General features: G+C 29.2%; 2 protein-coding genes, 1 long non-coding RNA gene and 1 pseudogene across 4 annotated transcripts in view; 1 reads left to right on the forward strand and 3 right to left on the reverse strand.

Annotated features, from left to right (window-relative positions):
• Window positions 1–2,336, reverse strand: part of LOC111036406 — a 10,289-nt gene extending 7,953 nt beyond the window's left edge. Inside the window, exons 1-2 of the mRNA XM_022318422.1 lie at window positions 2,181–2,336; window positions 1,952–2,091 (exon numbers count right to left, since the gene is read on the reverse strand). The gene's annotated coding sequence lies outside the window, so the exon portion shown is untranslated. The remainder of the gene's footprint in view (window positions 1–1,951; window positions 2,092–2,180) is intronic.
• Window positions 2,337–5,495: 3,159 nt separating this feature from the next.
• LOC111036415 lies at window positions 5,496–7,040 on the reverse strand (annotated as a pseudogene).
• A 569-nt stretch (window positions 7,041–7,609) lies between these two features.
• LOC111036416 lies at window positions 7,610–8,169 on the reverse strand. The gene is made up of 2 exons (XM_022318427.1): window positions 7,930–8,169; window positions 7,610–7,796 (listed from the first exon to the last, which is right to left on the reverse strand). The coding sequence occupies exons 1-2, from the start codon at window positions 8,115–8,117 to the stop codon at window positions 7,634–7,636; spliced, it is 351 nt and encodes a 116-aa protein (XP_022174119.1). The 5' UTR covers window positions 8,118–8,169; the 3' UTR covers window positions 7,610–7,633.
• Window positions 8,170–11,887: 3,718 nt separating this feature from the next.
• On the forward strand, window positions 11,888–20,126 carry LOC111036409. 2 transcript variants are annotated; one of them, XR_002604764.1, is made up of 6 exons: window positions 11,888–12,047; window positions 15,708–15,970; window positions 16,031–16,204; window positions 16,377–16,455; window positions 18,043–19,984; window positions 20,056–20,126. It is a non-coding gene; the product is annotated as an uncharacterized LOC111036409 (long non-coding RNA). The 2 variants fall into 2 exon arrangements; XR_002604765.1 differs by having other exon boundaries at window positions 15,728–15,970.
• The last annotated feature ends 1,292 nt before the right edge of the window (window positions 20,127–21,418 follow it).

Genomic DNA, 21,418 nt, shown 5'->3' on the forward strand with positions numbered 1-21,418 from the left:
GTAATGCAATAAAATATTATGTGCATAATGTTCAGTTATATGATATTATACATGAAGTTCATTTGTCAATTGGACATGGAGGTAGAAATAGAATGGAACACGAGATTAATAAAAAGTACAAAAATATAACTAGAGATGTAATAATGTTATACTTAAATAATTGCAAATCGTGTAAAAAGAAGGGAAGTACAGCTAAAAAAGGGTTGGTTGTAAAACCAATCATATCTTCTGAAATGAATTCTCGCTGTCAAATTGACTTGATCGGCATGCAAGCACAATCAGATGTCGATTATAAATTCATATTAGTTTATCATTATCATCTAACAAAATATATTATGCAGATTATTTGTATAAATACTTCACAATTTACATTGCCCAATATACCTCGGACATTGTATACAATGCCCGGTCACTGTGCACAATGCCCGGGCATTGTATACATTGCCCGAATTTTCCACTTTGCCCGTAACATATACATTAATGTATTAATGAATTATAAATGACATATATTGATATATAGATATATTATATATTATTAAGTTGTCAAAATAGTGCATCTCCTACTGTACCTGCAGCATTCAAGAAATGTTTTTAATTGCTTTTTTATTTGATTTACTCTGGAAGAATATATATTAAAAATAATCCACTATTAATTATATAATTTGTAGAAAATAATTAATATGTCGTTAAAAGTAATTAAATATTTGTTTAAACATTTTTATCTTAGAACTGTAAATGGTTCAAATGTATTTTATTCAACATTGATAAAAAGTTCAAAAATGAAAAATCAATAACAATTAAATATTTAAGTCAATATTTTTTTAAAAATATTTATTGTACTTGAAATAAATATATGTATGCTGTGTGGGCCACTATTAGGTACTCAAACCATTATTATATAATATACACAATTAAACGTTCAAAATATAAAGATTTACTTAAAGACTTACTTAAATTTATTTATATGGTTTTTAAATTTTTGATTTTTTTTAGTTTCTTTTAAAATCTTTGTTTAATACTTTTAGACTCAATGAAAAATCTTGAAAAATGAATACAAGATCTCACATAAGTTTTGCTAATAACAATTGAAGATATTAAAAATACATGAGAGGCGTTGAAGTTCAACTTTTGACAAAAATATTTTAGCAATAAAAATAATTCCTAGAACAAGGTATTATGGACAGTTTACTTGCTACACTAACTGCCTCGGCAATACCAGTGGCACGTGCCATAAATGGTTTTCTTGGGACGTTTCCCACACGGTCATAGGTTGTAATGTTGTAACTATAGTCTTGTAGATATAAAGAACTATAATAGAAGTAAAGAATCAGTTATATTTGAAAATTGTATTATGTAAGTATGGAAATATATAGTATAAATATCTTGAGAAAATTTCAACTTTTCAAGTATCTACTATCTAAGATTATTCGTTTATTTACAAATAAATAATTAATTTCATAAATAATTTAAATTAACATCCATAAAAAATGTACCTATCTAGGGTGATTAATTTCTGGGTTAGGTATACTAAAAAAAAAAAACTGATTTGTTAAAAAATAGTTTTGCGTAAAAATTACTACCCATTTTTACTTAATTTTTTATTGTTTTACAAGCCACGCATTTGAAACTATTGGGGAACTTATTACTTTGGACCCCCCAAAGTACCAACTGGATCCACTTTCTAGTTTCTTATCGAATGTAAGCTAAAGTAGAAAATCGGAGCATTTTTATTTTTTAGTGCCCCAAAAGGCGATGAGTGATGGCAGACAGAAAAAAAAACACTCATCACTAGTAGGGTTAATACGCTCCGCTCAGAATTAAAAAAAAAACCCGTATTAAATCAGTGAACAAATTAGCAACCGAATGCTAATCACACGGTAGAACGCGTAGGTAATGAAACGGCATTATACAATTCCCACAAAAAACATTCGAAAAACTTATTAAAACGTACCTTACTCGCCGGTTGCAGAGAGGTTCAGGACTTGTTGCCGCCACCGATGACTGATTAGTGGTTACTTGTGTCTGATTGGTTTTTTAATTGAAAAATTAAACGTTAATTGTTCATTACGTCTATGGTACCACCATCGAACTCTAAAATAATAATCTATTATATTATATTATTATATATCTATTAGATCTATCTATAATACTCTCTAAAATATGATAACTGAAATGCTCACCGGCCGTAAGATCAATGTGGGCTTGGTACAAAATATGCCACGACTATTTACTACTTCGATTTATAAATTAATGCTACTGCTTCGACATACATTGCTCCGATTATCAATAACTACGATATTAAAACAAATTATATTACTACTTTGATATTTTTTGTGTATCTATTCTGTGCTATAACCGCGGTTCTGCGTGAAATATTTATGCGTACTATCAATATAAAATAATTCGTGATCGTGAATTGTGATATAATTATATATTATTCTATGATAGGTAGTATGACGTGATAATATTAATTTATTATTATGCAATTAACTAATATTAATTAATAATTTTAGTTTAACAATAATTTAAATTTTATTCTACATTACACGTGTAACGTATAAAAGTATTGTTAATTGTGACTTTTAGTGACGACAACATGATATTCAATAGGTATATTTTGTTAAACAATTTACAATTGCCATCATTAATCAATAATACGTAAGTGTGTTATAAACTTATACATTTTAATTACGTTAGTTCTGTCTCAAACAGAAACAGTGAGAAATTAGAAACCCACTAGAGTCCAAATGCTGTCATTTATAATGTGAAAATAGATGTGTTCCGTAACTTTGATTTTGAACTTAACATCGACTTTAAAGAAAATATAGGTAGTAAATATTTGACCAAAAATGTTTCTATAATGTATAGACTGAGTTATGTTCATATATTTTATGAGACTTATAGCCAGTGGTGTATTTAGGGGGGGGGGGGGGGGGCCATTTATGGCAGGAAGCAAATTTTTGTGGGAGCTCTTTTTTCGAAAATAAATTTACAATGATTTAGGCAACAAAACGTTCTATTAATGTCTTAATATAAAGCTATTCTGTGCAATCAATCTCCACATCAAATAATACATGTTGGTCATTGAATACCTTAAACAATTTTTCTGTGCCTAAACTAAACATTTCTTGTGGGCAATGGTATTAGTGTCATCTAATATACAGTCAGTACAAGAGTGCCATACCTATATCAAAAATACAGTAATTTGTAAGTTACCTTCGGTCACATATAAGTATTACAAAATGTATTTGAAAATGTCTTGTAAGTTTGATGATGCACTTTTTAAATACTTGAATTTACCAGAAATAGTATTTAATTTATTTAATTTATTTACGGACAAACTATTTAATACCTATTCATATTAATATACTTTTCTAATAATAGTAATAATAGTAATTACAGATTACAATAATATTATTATTATTGAATTTCATACACAATATTATTAGATTCTAAGCAGAACAACGAAGGCAATGATTTTACAATAACGTGTTTCACAAATAGGTTTTTAAAACCTATAAAAAAACTGAGGGAGGGGATAAAAAAAAGATGTACCCAGGCATTGATTAAATATATTTAATCAAAATCCTAAATATACCACTGCCACAGATATATAAAATAATATTACTTGATATATCAGTGACCACTGCTTATAGCTATAATACCTCTTATCTACAATATCTCTAGACCAATGGACTATGGTATATCTTTGGCGGAAGATAAAATTTCATGAATACACCTGTATCTTACAACATAAATTGTACATCAAATAATAATTTGAGCTTTTATTATATTGCATTTATGATTTATAACTTTAAATTGTATGCATAAAAATTTAACTCAAAAACATGCGGATGATACCATCAACTGAATCACCACAAACGTCACATGTTTCTGGTTGAGATTCAATACAATTTGAACAATACCAACCATGGCCACAATTTAGCAGGATGTATTGTGCCATATCCGGTACATACTGAGGAACACGCATAAATCCTAGACACCCAGGTACTGTGGGGTCCAACTGTAATGTACTTTTCATCCAAGTACCTAAAGTAAAAAATTGTATAGGTACATATTATATATACTGTAGAGGTATGGATACAAATTATTAAACTTCCTAACTCCTAATTATATTCACCTTCTCCTATTCTAGGACACATTATACGAATTGGTTGTGTTGTTGTTAGCTGGTTCTGACAAATGGGGCAACCTCTTGTCCAATTACCTTCACAAGTGTCACAACACCATCCATGTCCACACGGCAGAAAAATATTGATTCCTTCAATATCCCCATTATTCTGGAGACATATTTGGCACCTATCGGGAACCTCACCTTGAGAAAAAGTAAGCAAATAATTTTAAAACTAATTAATATAATATATTATGACTATCATATTAATAATATTATATTTTTTGTTATATTTCATGATATAAAATAATAATAATATACCATGCTTATAATCATAAATATTTTCAAAACTGAAGTATATTATTATTTGGTGTAAATAGGAACAGGAGTAAAATTTGAGTAATCAAAAAAATATAATGCATTGTGATAGCTAGGCATAATAACTTAATTGGCATTATTATGCATTTTTATGTATTATTACCATTGATCACTGTATATTTGTTTATTTCGTTGTTACCCATCTAGTGCTAGTTCAATTGATATTCCTCCTTTGATTTTAAAGTGTGTCATTATGTTATTTACATTATTTATTTAATTATCACTCTAAACATAGAGCACAGATGATACAAGGTGTATTCAATCTAGATAATAGGCTTATGTTATGAAATTCAAAAGAAATGTTTATTCAATATGAAACTAGCGTTTAGTGTATGACAGTGTAAGATATATAACCTTCTCATGTAGTATTTTTTTTTTTTTTAATTATCTAATTAATGGTTGTCCTATTGATAGGTTGAGTATTGTACTATGTTTAAAAATACTTGTACTGTTCCCCAGTTACATCAAATCTAGAATTTGGAATTCTAATAATTCTAATAAATTATGATGCGTAATGTATATAGAAATGATCTTGATACTGTTCAAAAAAAGTTTTTTTAAAGAACTAGTCTATATTTCTCAATGTCCTATACCTAGAGATTCTTTTTTAATTTGGTACAAGACTCCATAGATAAGGAGTTTATTAGACATAATTTAACAGAATATAGTATTATATTTGTCTTTGATGTCATAAATGGCTTTGCCATCTGCTCAGAAATTTTATTTTTAATTGCTGTCTCAATTGCCCGTAAAAATACTCATAGTAATTTAGACTTAATTTGTATACCTAATTTTAAATCTAATATTATTTCTCGAATTCCAAAGTATTACCTATTATTTACATTAACATGAATTATTATTATAATTTAATTACTAAGTGTTGTATTGTCTTATCTTTTGTTTATTTTTTTTTTCTGTTTTTATGAAGTAACTTTATTATGTGTACCTACATTGTTTAAGGATATTTTATGTGTTATAGAATTGTAATGTTATTTACTTACCATCGAGAAGAAAATCATGAGGTCCTAATAAGACTATTTCAACATCGACCGATTGATCAACTTAAATACAATCAATATCATGATCTTAATTTTAATTTTTTATAAGTTGTAAAGTTTTAATTTGTAAAAGTTATTTATACCTTCATCTCCTGGTACTACAGATTCTTCAACCACGTCTTCAAAAATTTCTTGAACAAAATAGTAAATACAAAACATTATTTCTTATAATGTTATATTTTTAGAAAATATAATTTCATCTAGTGCTGAACAACCCAATGTCTTTTCTAAACAGAATACATACCCCCAAGGACAAACTTAACTTTTATACTTTAAATTATGATTATTGCCCAGTGCATCAAGATCAGCAGGAACCGGATCTGGCCTTTCAACCAATTGACGTGCACGACCTCTAGGCCTTCTAACCCCACAAACATGCACTGGTGGAGCTGGTGGTTGTGGTTGAATGTTGACCCTTTTCGGATTTTGAACATCCAGATCTCTGATGATTTCTGTAGGTAAAACAATCATTGTATAATTTAGTTTGTAGACATAAATGTAATTTGTTGAGTTACCATTAGGTAACTGGTCTATTTATAGATCCAAATAGCCTCTTGCTGAGTAGGCTACTCGTCTCAAGTATGCCATTGTATCGTAACGCCCCGTATGCTGTCCAAAGCATCAGCCAAAATGTGGTTGTTAGTATCTCAGGATGTCACAATAGATCGACAAACCTATAATTATATATAAGTACATCAGAAAAAGATTATCAAAATGTACTAAACAGTATATTAAATTCTTACTCTTTGTCCACTAATTATTTGCCAAGTTTCTCTCCTTACTCTGGCTTTAACAGAACGCAATCGATCTACAAATAATTGATACATAATAATTTAATGTTCACACATATAATATCTGTTATTTAAATGAGATATTTTACCGTAGAAAATCCACACCGGCGGGTGGCGACCAATAGTTGATCTTAGCATATATTGAAGTCTTCTGGCAATTCAGGGACACGCTCTGCTGGTAAATGTGGTAAAGCTATAATCTATTACCAAAAACATGTAAAGAAAATTATTGGCATCATATCAATTTATATATTGATGAAACCTTTTTGTGATTTATTATTACCATTCTCACTATTGTGGCCACAATATGATTTGCAATCGTTAATCTTGACATATTGTGCGTCTGAATGAACTGTACTATGCTCTATCAAAAATAATTCATGTTAAAAAAAAATCTGACTGTCTTAAAATGAAATTATAGTGTTTGAATATGATACATACAGTTAACATATAACAATATTAGTATTAATACTGAATACATTATAACAGACTTTAATTTAGTAGGTGTACCTGGCTGAAATAGAACCAACACCCGACCAGCCGACATTCCGGAATAACCCATTGAACAGTTTCAAAGTCGGCAACAATAGTTATATTTTCCCAATTAAATATTCCCTGAGGAAAATCATTCCTCAGGAATTGGCAAAACCTCATATGCATATTCTCTGTCCTGCGATTTAACAGAGCATACACCACAGGAACGGACTAAAAATACAATAGTAACTAATATTATATTTTAATAAAAAATGTAATATTAATAGTCCAACAGATCACTTACAATATTATCCAAGACAACATAAATTGTCGCCAGTTGTTGGGCATCACCAGGAGCTCGTGGTATGACGCCAAAAGTTCCGTCTACTGCTAGAACTCGTGATTGGTAAATATATGGCGAAAACCTTTGCAAAAACTGCAAATTTAAAAATAACAGTCCCCCAAAAGTAATTTCTCCATTTTCTATGAACTCCAAGTTTCCGTTAAAAAATGAAGCTTTGACATCATTTGTGCAATGTATCAGATGATTTCGCCATGTTGGCGACAGTATGGTGTCTCCCACGGCCCTTAAGTTTTCGGGAGTAGGTGGACTAGAGCGACGACCAATATAGCGAATTGCGCAAAGAGTTTGTTCAGCTCGTACCTCCAAAGCTGCATTTGGGAATCTAAAAAGAGAAATTAATTCAAGTATTTAGCACATTTCCGCAGTTATATTACAAAATATAAGTCTACCTTCTAGCTTCTTCTTCAAAAATGGTTCTAGCTGATGTTCCCTCCACTCAAGCTCGCTGTCTCACCGCTTCATTGAGTGCACAAATTTCAATGTTGTGTCCATAATGATGGCCATGTCCAGAATACATAACATTTGGCGCGTTTATTAGATATAAAGGCATTGATGCTGTCGACCTACAACCTTGTTCATACCGTGAACATCGAAGTTGCCTATATAATATAATATAATATTTATTTATTTAGCAACAAAAGTAAAAGTTATATAAGTTTATTTTATTTTTAGAAACTCTAATTTATTTATTTATTGCAGGTGCCAGGTATATGATATTCTTTTAGTACTTACCGCCAATTTGTTGATTCATTGTTTTGTACATAAGTATACCCAAGTGGATCGGCGTACATCATGCGCCCTCTGAGCCCCAGGATTCTTCTAGACGCTTGAGCCCCTTCCTCATTGTTTTCCATACCTATGATAGGTGACCTCGACCTTGATCTTTCATTACGTTCATCTAAGTTTAATTTATATAGCATAATAATTTATAATACTATTTAATATAAACTACTAAGTACCCAATAATTTGTATTTAGTCATAAAGAATTATTTAGCTTATAATATTATGTTGAAATTTGTTCATTTTTTATTAAAGTGCCCACTAAGATTTTTAAAATTTATTTTAGATTTGTATTTAGTAATTAATTATTGCCAAGTTTGCATAAAATAATGTAGTAACTAGATGTGAATTCAATAAAATGTATCAATCTGTAAATTAACTCAGTATAAGCTCAGATGCTTTTATAACTTTAATAGGTAATAAAAAAAAGAGGGTAAGTGGATGTTGCTCTGCTGTATAGTAAGTTGCCAGTGGTTCACTGTAATGGAATATATCAAATTTGAACTCAATGATATAATAATATCATTCTGAGTGAAGACGGTCAGCCTATAATGTTACTAAGTAGGTATATTTTATGATATTACTGTGCTAAAGTACCTAATTAATTGTAGTATTAGGCATTAGTATAATAGTATCTACTACAGTAGGTTGATTCATTTTTGCCAAAAAAAATTACATTTAAAAATGTCATTGTGTATATAAAATATAATAATATATTCTAAGAGTTTAATATAATATCCATAAATAATATTTTTAAATTGCAACAAAATAACTAAAATCATTATTTTTGGTTTTAATGTTATGTGAATTATGGTTGTTCGTTCACCAATAAATGTTGATTAATATTGTTGGTTTTGACCTTTTTGTTTTACGGTCTAAACTCAAACTAAAAAGAAAAAAAAGACTTTTTTGAAAATCTTGAATACGATTGTAGAATTCGATTACCGCCACAGATATATACAATAGCAATAATAATAGGCAATAGTATTAATTTGTAAAAAAAGTTAATATTATTACCTATATTCAGTTGTATAAAAGTTGTAATCATTTTTTAAAGAATGTATTTGTTTTTTATTTTGTAATATTTTATTAAATAATTAACCTAACCTAGTTATACGTGTTGTTTAATCTCTTTTCTATAGTTCACAAATTTATATGATATACAATATAATATACTAGATTTGTTACACCTTACACACACAGATATATTCATATTATATACAAATATGATAATATTGTATATATCTGTGGTTACACCACTTACTACTTAGACGTACCACGAAATACATACAATTAAGATATTGTACTTAAGTATATTATATTAATTTAATTTGTGACAAGTGACACATACTGTCATCCTCAACAAATATATTTTATAGTCATAAGAAATGATGGCAATAATTAATGTAAACATTGACTACCACGCATATGGCGGTTGACTTCCAATCTAGTTATCCAATCTAATTGTATATATCAGTGGTTACCGCGACATTATAGATAGTTTACAGTTTGTCATCCGTAAATTATGTTTAGGTACGTGTTAGTACAAACAAAACCGAGATCGATAGAACTATAATACCCATAGATAATGATAATACCATAATATTATATTATAATATCTATAAACCTCGGGTACAAACCGTGAGCGACGAACGAAAAAAAAAAAAACATTAACGTACCAACGGTAAAAATATGTCAAAGAGGCTAAACACGCATTATTATCGCTTAATATGTCATTAAAATAAAATCATACCAACACCGATGTATAAACCACGCCGGGCCAAAATATCATAATAATATTATGATTGATTGTCGTGGTCGTAGCACTGCAGCTGCAGCTGATGTATACAACAAAAATGTCGTATAATATAATATTCTACGGTCGTGGTATAAGCAAGAATTTCGTTATCAATCCAACAGAGTAGTTATCAATTTCACAACATCATTACTCGAATTATTTCAAATCATTACTCGTTATACGTATGAACTTTCATACGTCATTACTTGTCAATCATTACTCGCTTGTGATCTGTCCGTAGTCCGTACGAGGTACGACCGCATCTCAGTGTTGGAGTACTTATCTGTTGCTTATCTTACTCTATGGTCTCGATGTCTACGTGACCCATAGACATAATATAGATGGACCGCGCCCGCGCGTTCAGCCCTCATCATGTCAGCAATAATAAACTCGTGTAGAAGGTAAATAATCATGGAAAAATGTTTCTCTCAACAGCTTTCCTCCATGATACGGAAATACGGAATAGTTACCACGATTAAAGATATACCTTTAACCGTGATAGTTACCACGAGAGAGTTGCCGCGTTTTTATCTTTTATCAGTTATCACTTTTCTTTAAACCAAATAATACCTTGGAATAAAAACAGTAAAAATGTCGTATCCGTGCTATTTTACCTTTTCAAGTCTTGTTATTATGGCTGAATTTTTTGATGGCGTGGGGTGAGGAACGCGCAGTCCATCTATATTATGTCTGTGGACGTGACCGGATCCCGGCTTTTCGACTTTTTTCCCTTACATATTTTCAAACGGTGTTACTTTTATAGTTTTATAGTTTGGTATCATATCCTTGGCCGAGCAGCATATNTATACTAGATTTGTTACACCTTACACACACAGATATATTCATATTATATACAAATATGATAATATTGTATATATCTGTGGTTACACCACTTACTACTTAGACGTACCACGAAATACATACAATTAAGATATTGTACTTAAGTATATTATATTAATTTAATTTGTGACAAGTGACACATACTGTCATCCTCAACAAATATATTTTATAGTCATAAGAAATGATGGCAATAATTAATGTAAACATTGACTACCACGCATATGGCGGTTGACTTCCAATCTAGTTATCCAATCTAATTGTATATATCAGTGGTTACCGCGACATTATAGATAGTTTACAGTTTGTCATCCGTAAATTATGTTTAGGTACGTGTTAGTACAAACAAAACCGAGATCGATAGAACTATAATACCCATAGATAATGATAATACCATAATATTATATTATAATATCTATAAACCTCGGGTACAAACCGTGAGCGACGAACGAAAAAAAAAAAAACATTAACGTACCAACGGTAAAAATATGTCAAAGAGGCTAAACACGCATTATTATCGCTTAATATGTCATTAAAATAAAATCATACCAACACCGATGTATAAACCACGCCGGGCCAAAATATCATAATAATATTATGATTGATTGTCGTGGTCGTAGCACTGCAGCTGCAGCTGATGTATACAACAAAAATGTCGTATAATATAATATTCTACGGTCGTGGTATAAGCAAGAATTTCGTTATCAATCCAACAGAGTAGTTATCAATTTCACAACATCATTACTCGAATTATTTCAAATCATTACTCGTTATACGTATGAACTTTCATACGTCATTACTTGTCAATCATTACTCGCTTGTGATCTGTCCGTAGTCCGTACGAGGTACGACCGCATCTCAGTGTTGGAGTACTTATCTGTTGCTTATCTTACTCTATGGTCTCGATGTCTACGTGACCCATAGACATAATATAGATGGACCGCGCCCGCGCGTTCAGCCCTCATCATGTCAGCAATAATAAACTCGTGTAGAAGGTAAATAATCATGGAAAAATGTTTCTCTCAACAGCTTTCCTCCATGATACGGAAATACGGAATAGTTACCACGATTAAAGATATACCTTTAACCGTGATAGTTACCACGAGAGAGTTGCCGCGTTTTTATCTTTTATCAGTTATCACTTTTCTTTAAACCAAATAATACCTTGGAATAAAAACAGTAAAAATGTCGTATCCGTGCTATTTTACCTTTTCAAGTCTTGTTATTATGGCTGAATTTTTTGATGGCGTGGGGTGAGGAACGCGCAGTCCATCTATATTATGTCTGTGGACGTGACCGGATCCCGGCTTTTCGACTTTTTTCCCTTACATATTTTCAAACGGTGTTACTTTTATAGTTTTATAGTTTGGTATCATATCCTTGGCCGAGCAGCATATAATTAATGCTGTACGAATAACTGCTGTTCATTTAGAGGTAAGTTTTTATTTATTTCTTAAGGTCGTCACACACTGCAGCGGTAGCGGTAAAATTCTTTTGTCTTGGCGGTGCCGCCGCGGTGGCGGAAAATTGTGTCCGGACTCATTTTACCGCCACCGCTACCGCTGCAGTGTGTGGGGACCTTTACATCGATTCATTATATAGTGCAGCGGCTGTCAACCGTTATTGGAACTCGTGGACCACTAAATTCACGACTTGAAATTCCGTGTACCATAAATGTATAAAAAAAACATTTAAAAAATAAAAAATTGTTTGCCCATTAAAGCAGGCAATCAGCAGTGATTAGGTAATTAGAAATTCCCAGATTACAATATTACTCACAAACATATGCAAATTATCAAACAAATATTTTTTAAGCGTCAATTAGTGTACCTAATTACTAATTACGGTCATTATTAATAATTAATTACAAATACATACTTTATACTACCTACCTAATAATATTGTGTTTTATAGAACTGCAATATTATTTATAATTCTGTAAAATTTAATTACTGAAATAATTTTTTTTATACATTAGTTGAGGTTATTTTCTGTAACATTTTCATAATATTATATACGATATAAGAATTAAGAACTTAAAATGTTACCTATTGCAGTGTATGGCGAAGTACTGTAGTGTGTCGGTACCTTTGATAACTGATTTTTTTTTTTCTTTGAGTACCTACATTCATTAACTATTGTTTGATAATTATTTTTATTTTTATTATAAAATATTTTAAATATTTCATCTATGTAAACTAAAACTTGTAAACACGCTTCCTATTAATACTTTATTTACATGGTTGTAATACTGAATCAAAAATAGAAATTTGTAATACATTAAATGAATATTTTATTAATGTTGGAAATAATTTAGAAATTGAACATATAAATCATGTGTCTGATGACAATGAAATTATAAATGATACCATATTTTTTAATCCAATAAATAGTGATGAAATAATGTTACACTTAAATAAAATAAAAGACTATAATTCTTTTTATGAAAATAATTTGTCTAATTATATACTTAAAAAAATATCTAAAAACATTTCATTACCATTGTCGATTATTTTCAACAAATCTCTTTCAACAGGTAAATATCCATCAAATTTCAAAAAATGTATTGTAATTCCCTTATTTAAGGCAGGTAACAAACTAGAATGTGGCAAATATAGACCAATATCCATATCTCTAACATTATCAAAAATGTTTGAAAAATGTATAAAAAACAGATTATTTGATTTTTTAAATAAAAAAAGTTTCTTTTCCAAATGTCAATTTGGCTTCAGGCCTGAATTATCTACTATAGATGCTCTTTTTAAGGTAGACAACTTTGTAAGGAATAATATTGATCATAATAATAAAGTAATGGGAATTTTTTTAGATGTACATAAAGCTTTTGATAGTGTGAATCATAAACTACTGATGTTCAAATTAGAAAACGCAGGTATTCATGGTTTACCATATAATTTAATTAAATCCTTCTTAGGAGACAGAACTCAAAGAGTTAAACTAAATGATACACATAGTGATATTCTAGAAGTATCTTGTGGTGTACCACAAGGTACAGTCCTAGCCCCTAGGTCCCTTATTATTTATAATTTTTATAAATGATCTTCTTAAAACCAATACTAATTTAAATACTGAAATTATAAGCTATGCTGATGATACTGCTATTTTATTATCTGAACGAGCAACAGATAGTTTGTATTATGAAGCAAATAGAATCCTAAATAATATTTATACCTGGTTTTGCAAAAATAAATTAAAACTTAATTTGTTGAAATCCAAATACATTTTGTTTAATCCACAAAAGTATAATACTTTGAATACTAACAAATTAATAGTCCATTCACTAAAATGTGTATCAGCTTTTAGCAATACATGTAGTTTGAAATGTGTAATACTTGAAAATGTTAAGGAGCTAAAATACCTTGGCCTTATTCTAGATTATAGATTTAAATGGGATAGACATATCAATTACTTAAACAATATTTTACGTAAGTTCTTTTTCATATTTAAAGAAGTCAAATATATTTTTAATAACTCATATAAAAGAATTATTTATTTATCCTTGGTGCAATCAGTTTTTACTTATGGTATATCAATATGGGGAGGAACTTACAACAATCATCTATCTAGATTATTAACAACGATAAACTGCATTATTAAATATCTTCTAAATGTATCATCTCAAACAAGTACTACATTAATTTATAAAGAACTAAAAGTCAAGGATTTTAGGTATATTATTAAATATAATACACTAATTGTACTTTATAAAAATAAAAATTTAATTATCCCTTTCGATCATGATCATCATACAAGATATAAACATAATATTAATATATGCCTACCTAATTATAGTAAAGTTTTTGGTCAAATGAGTGTTTTATATAACGGTCTAAAACTATGTCAAACCTTAAATATTAACATTAGCCATTTTGATAATTTGAAATCATTCAAAAAGTATGTTAAAAATCTTGATCTGTCTATTATATAATTAATATGTTGTTATAATTATTTTTGTTCTAAATACTCTTATCTTTTACTCTGTTTAAAATATTGTATATCTATACTCTGCTACTTCTTAATGCCAACTATCACTAATTTATTATTTATGTTTTTATTTTAAGTAATATAATATAAGAACCGCTCCCCCAGCACAAGCTTTGCTTTTAGGGGGTGCTGCAAATAATTATTTTACGTACTTATACAATGTGTCACTTGTTGTTTTTGCAAAATATATATTATTATTAAAATATATATTATTATTAAATATTTATAAGTGTAAATCTAGGTATGTACAAAATAGGTTTATTTACATTAATATTGTATATTATATTTTCAATAAAAAAAAAAAAAAAAAAAACATCATACTGAAAATATTATAAGAAATGTAGTTACTTTTTTAAATTTTAAGTATATATTTGTAATTAAATATTAATAATGTTTGTAATGACACAAATTAGAGTTTAAAAAAATATTTGAAGTCTGGGGATTTTTATTCCAATTATTGGCTCGCCGTTATACAAAGTTTCTTTGTATCGTGAAATCACACTGTCCATTTTCTGCACAAATTTCTCAAAATTTTTCATAGCAATACTTCCTCATCTCATCTCGTTGAAATCACTACAGCAATTATTTTAATAATATGGGCGTGTTACATTTTGACAGTTTAACTTTTGTACAACTCATTCTCTGAAAGTTAATAAAATTTAAATGCTGTCATGTCTCATTGGGTTTGCCATATTATTATTCTATTGTTTGTTTCCTCGAAAGACAGTTGAGTTGACATTGTAGGTTTGCTCCCTGATAAGGTACTCCGGTATATGGGGGCAAAACTTTAATTGTTTTATATTTTATAAATCAAACCCAATTTATTTTGAGCTTTATTTTACACTTTTATTAAAAACAAATTAACACACAGTGATCAAGTCTAATGCTATTTTATGACTAATTCTTACATATTTTGTTTATTCAATGGTGACAGATGTGCATACAAATCTACATTTCATATTCATGATAGCTATATAACATATATTATTATAATAACCAGGGGTTCCTACAAATGCCAATAATACCCAAATTTTTCTGCCGACTATTGGACTATACTTTGGTAACTAGTCAATTGTTGTTTATGTGTTTTAGTTCATACATTATTACCATAGGTGGTGGATCATACCTAGGCTTCCAAACCCCAAAGTATTCATGGCTGTTATGATTGAGTGGATCAATACCATTGGACCTGAGTATTTTGATGGGTTGGATTCAAAAACCATTTATCTCACCAAACAAATTTGTTTAAACTATTTTACGTTTAAAAGGTTACAGTTTTGGAACAATACAACTATACAAAAATAGTATTCCCACTTTCAATCCCTCAATTTCAATAGATATAGTGTAGCAGACTGGTAAATATTTACAATAATTAATTCAAATACAGTAGTTTAATAAGTATTTTGTTTTTTTAGTGCCTAAGACTGTATGTGCCATACACCGATAAGCATCTACGCTATTTAATCAGCAATGCAATCCACAGAGAAAGTGGATACAGAGATTTTATATTCAATATCCGTAGCCCTTCAGCATCCGATATGAATCAGGTTTTGAATTACTTCATTGTGATAATGAAAATGATTTAATGCGTAAGTATTTTACATTGAATATTTATTAGTCTTTATTATACTTGGTATTGCTTGAGTAATATGCTTAATACTTGGTTTATTTTAAATTCTAATATGCTATATTGAGGAAGTTATTTGAAATATATATATTGTAATTTATTATCTCTTATTTATGAAAGTGAAATGTTTGCAGTTGATGGTAGTGCTGATTATGCTAAGCTGGCATTGGGTATGCTGATGTTGCTGATGTTTTTTACTAGTAAGAGAAATAGGTAAAAGAAAATTATTGTTATTGTACTATTATTATAATATTTTTTTTTAAATTTCTGTTCTTACAAGATGCTTGAGGTTATACATATAGACAATTTCTAATCTTATCTGACCTACTCATGTTCTATGTGTTAATTATAAATGATTATTACTAATAATTTATTAGTATGAGTGAAATTCAATGATTGTACCACTCTCATATGCATATGCACATGTCAATAACTCGATAACATAATATGAGTAAAATTCGTTATGCAAATTTTACAACTTACTTATTGTTTTGACAAAATTAAAGTTAGTGAATCATGTCTGATTTTGATTCTGAAAAAATATTTAAATTCAACAGAAAAATGTCTGTAGATTGTGCAAAACACATTAATTATGATTTGAAAAAGTTCATATTTTCAAATTTGCAATTACAATTAACAATGATATAACATATCATTTTTACTAAGTGTTCTGTCCCATCCATTAACAATTTTCTGTCAAGTTAAAATTATTTTTTTCAAAATAAAATTCGTTCAATGGAAACAAACTTTAATTTTATCAAAACTTAAGGTTTTTTGACCTCAAATTGACAGGAATATCAAGGCATTTTATATGGACTTTCTGTTAGAACCGTTAATAAAAGATGAATATTAAAGTAAAATACTATTATAGTTTTAGAGGTAGGTACATTTATTTAAAAATGTCTTACCAATGATAAAATTACAGTAATACCTAAATTTAATCTATTGTCTTACAAAAATATAAGTGTAACGAGTTATGAAAGCTTATACCTAATAGATATATAGAAATTAAATTTTTATAATTATTTTATAGTAATATATAAAATAATTTTATATTTTTTATAACGATAAATATTTTGTAAACCCGTTACTACAATATTGTATTTTATCAGTTTTGTAAACATTAACTAAAAAAAATCATATTGTATCCCCACTATATGCAAAATCAGTGACTCACTAATTGTAATCACAGATACCTGAAAAGTATCTATATTCTATACTATTATCATCGTAAGCTGTTAGTTCCGGGAATACGTAATGTGGTCGATATGCGGGCGGTGAGCCGCCCGGTGAAACGAGAACGCGATTATGAATTTTACGAATTACACACACTAGTATTCATTTACTTCTCACACAGTAACACAGCTTAAATATAAATGCTATATGAAATGCCTAAATATTACTCCTTAAAACATATCACACTCCAGCCACCTTCAGACAATATCAGCGCATTGTTTATTTTCTCATTCTGGCCCACGCGCAACATCGAATACTAAGTCAAATAGTTATAAAATATGAAACCAATATATTATATCTCAAAAATATTATTCTTTATCATTTTTGTAATATATGGTCTTACTCTAACCGTTACTCGAAAGTAATAAAAAAACTATTTTAGGTGAAAGTGTTTTATCTATGCTGCGTATGAGTCTCAGAGAGAAAACAAATATTGCGCTGACACACTCTTGGTATATTTGTATATATTGTAATAATATTTGAAAGTACATTATAGTTACATATTGAACATCATCTTTTCAAATAATAAGTTATAAAATATTGATTAAATTATTTTTATTGTAGATTTATTATGCAAAATCTGTATAAAACGGTCAAGTCTGTGAAGATCAAAATGCAAATCATTATATGCAGATAGTGTCCTATTGACTAAGCAACTATGGTGAATGATAAAAAAGAGATGTCTCATCTACAATGTTTCGCCTGCCAAAAATGTGTCTGACAATATTTTGAATTCTAAACCATCAAGTCGCATGACAACTGCTACAACTATTTTTGAGTCCACTGGTTTGAAAGTTGTAGCTTATATTTGTGACCACTGACATGACAGAAAAAAATATATTGAAGAACGATACAAATACACATTATTGACGTAGAAACTTGAAGATTAAATATGACCTAAATAATGAAATTAATTGTGGTACTTGATGTTTGGAAATAATGCATTGATATGACCCACTTTTGATGACCATTCACTTATTAAAACGATAAGAAACAATATGTGTGATTAAAATGTTAACACAATAAATGGTGAATAAAAAGAAGCAAGTTTGGATCATATTGTTGGTTTATATAAAATTGACAGCAATATTCCAGACCAAGATTAACACTGAAACATGTAAGCTCAATGTAAAATGAGAAATGCTACTCAAGTGCTGAGTGAATGAGTATCCTCAATTATGGCATATTCATTAAGTGAGTTTTATTGTTTATTGTAAAAAATAAATTTTTAATATTTTCTGGCACGGTGTTATATACACAAGCCCACCAAAAAAATAACCTTTCTGCGCGGTGGGACAAATAGTATACCACCTATTTACCATCTGATGATGGACAACAGGAGTTAGACAACTCGGGCGATGATGAAACATATTTTCCAAAGCTTTCGGTTCCAACCTGAATTCCAAAAGAAGACGCCAACTACGATAAATTGTACAAGATAAGGCCATTTCTCAATTTAATTTAAACAAATAGTCAGGCAGTATACAATCCAAATAAAATAGTAGCTATAGATGAATCAATGATAAAATTTAAAGGATGTCATTCATCAAAGCAATATATGCCTAAAAAACCCATTAAAAAAGGATATAAAGTATGGGCTTTGGCAGACAAGTACCTTTGGAATTTTGATGTCTGTACAGGAAAGTCTGGTGGTACGGTAGAAAAAAATTTGGGAGCACATGTAGTGAAAAACTTATCTGCACCACTTAAAAATAAAAACTATTTTTTATACCTTGACAACTATTTAACTAGTTACCCGCTTATGTCGTACTTGAAATCAAATGGGATTTATGCTTGTGGAACAGTAAACATGACAAGAAAACATTTGCCACAGCTAAAAGATGACAAGTCCTTAAAACAAGGAGAATATGATTGGAATACCGATCAATTTTCAATATCTATTATTAAATGGAAAGATAAATGATCAATTAATCTTTTATCTAATTTCCATAATCCAACTGACACTGATATTGTGCCTAGAAGAGCTAAAGATGGAACTTTGACAATGATACCTTGCTCGAAAGTTTTATAAGACTATAATGAAAACATGAATTGCGTTGATAAATTAGATTAAAACAAAAAGTCCTGCCAAATTGACTGCAAAAGCCAAAAATGGTGGGACTGTATATTTTTTTTATTTCATCGATATAGCAGTTGTAAATTCACATGTTATATATACACAATCCACTGGAACAACAATAACTATGAAAAACTTCCGACGTGATATTTCAAGGGAGCTACTAAACAAAACAATTGTTTGTAAACGTCAATCTAAAAGCACTAAAAAATCACCAGCAGAAATTAAAAAACACAAGCCTTTTGTACCTGACTCTCTTTGTTTGGAAAAATCAGATCATCAACCAAAAATATCGACAAGAAGAAGATGTGCAAAATGCAGCACAAGAGAAAAAGAAGTTAGAATTGAGTGGATGTGTTCAGTATGTAACGTTCCACTTTGCATTACAAAAACCCAAAACTTATTTGCTGATCATCATAAGTAAAACTGGTAAATAGTTAGAATAAGATAATATAACTAAAATAATTTTGAACAAAACTAAAAATATGTTTTTTTTTCAGTTTGAAGTCAGTGCAAGCCAATAATGAAACATATAAACATATAAGCAAATATAATAGTAGTAGTAGTAGTAGTAGTTTTTTTTAATTAAAAACTGTATACAATTTTAATTTATTTATTTTTATTTACGATAAATCTGATAAAAAGTCTTGGAACTATGATTTGATATAAGTTTTAATGTATTGATACATATTTTTTTAAATTTTAATATGATTTAGTTATATATTTATATATAATATGAAGGTATTTGATTTTTTTATACAAATATATGTAAAAAAGTAATAATAATTTATTTTTTTAAATTAGTTATTTTTAATTTATTTTACTAGGTAAGGTGTTCAATCAATGTGTATAAACCCTTATTCTATATTATTTGATTTTATCATAGTTAATAGTAGGAATGTATAGATACCAATGTTTCAATGTACACAAAGAAAAAAAATGATCGAATCCTTAAATTTCCTGTACGAACAGGCACAGTGTGTGAGTAAATATGAGCTCAGTATGCATGGTGGGATATACGTAATCCCACATATTGTAATTGAAAGGCACGCACGCATGTTAACTGGTGGTGGCCCTGAAACGACTTCATACTTAGACATCACCCCTGAAGTTAACGAAATAGTTCAACCACGCATAGATCCTCAAATTGTTGAGATTCAAAATGTTTATGATGATGATGGAATTGAATTCGCAACTGAAGAACTATCACCATTAAATGATTCAGTTGTTTATTTATCAGAAAGTCATATGATTGATAATTCATGTGAGTAAGTATGTAGTTAACAAAGCTAGGCATTTAAATACATTTTAGCCACTGAGTAAGTTACAGTAAATTTACTAAATTCAGTAACTTAATTAAGTCACAAGTTTGAAAATCATGAAAAGTGGAGGTTTATGAAAAAGGTGGCCGACCCCAAATAGTTGAAAGGAAAGCGAAGGCAAAGAAGAAGACTGCTTACTGGTTTTTTTAATTTTTAACTATAACTACTTCCCAGTTTTGATAATTTACATGCGTTTTTGTTTTAAATTAATGAATCAATTTTCTTGTTAATTTATAATTTATGATTATTTTATATGTCAGTAGGTACAAGCACTGGAACCAAATTTTAGTACGTACAGAATAGTGAATGCTGATCAAAATATAAATAGTGACAACTGTTATAAAGAAATTGATCAAAATCTCCAATCCTCTAGTCCTCGTCCTCATACATCTACTGTTGACAATGATCCTTTACATAATGGTATATTTACAACTTATATTACTATCCTAATTATATTGTAAAGTTGACCAGACATCTTAGATTATAAAGATTGGTCATCAAGCCACCACATCATATATTTCCATTTGAGGACCACTAACCA

The sequence above is a fragment of the Myzus persicae genome, unplaced genomic scaffold (assembly GCF_001856785.1).
Source record: "Myzus persicae strain clone G006 unplaced genomic scaffold, MPER_G0061.0, whole genome shotgun sequence".
NCBI classification, from domain to species: domain Eukaryota; kingdom Metazoa; phylum Arthropoda; class Insecta; order Hemiptera; family Aphididae; genus Myzus; species Myzus persicae.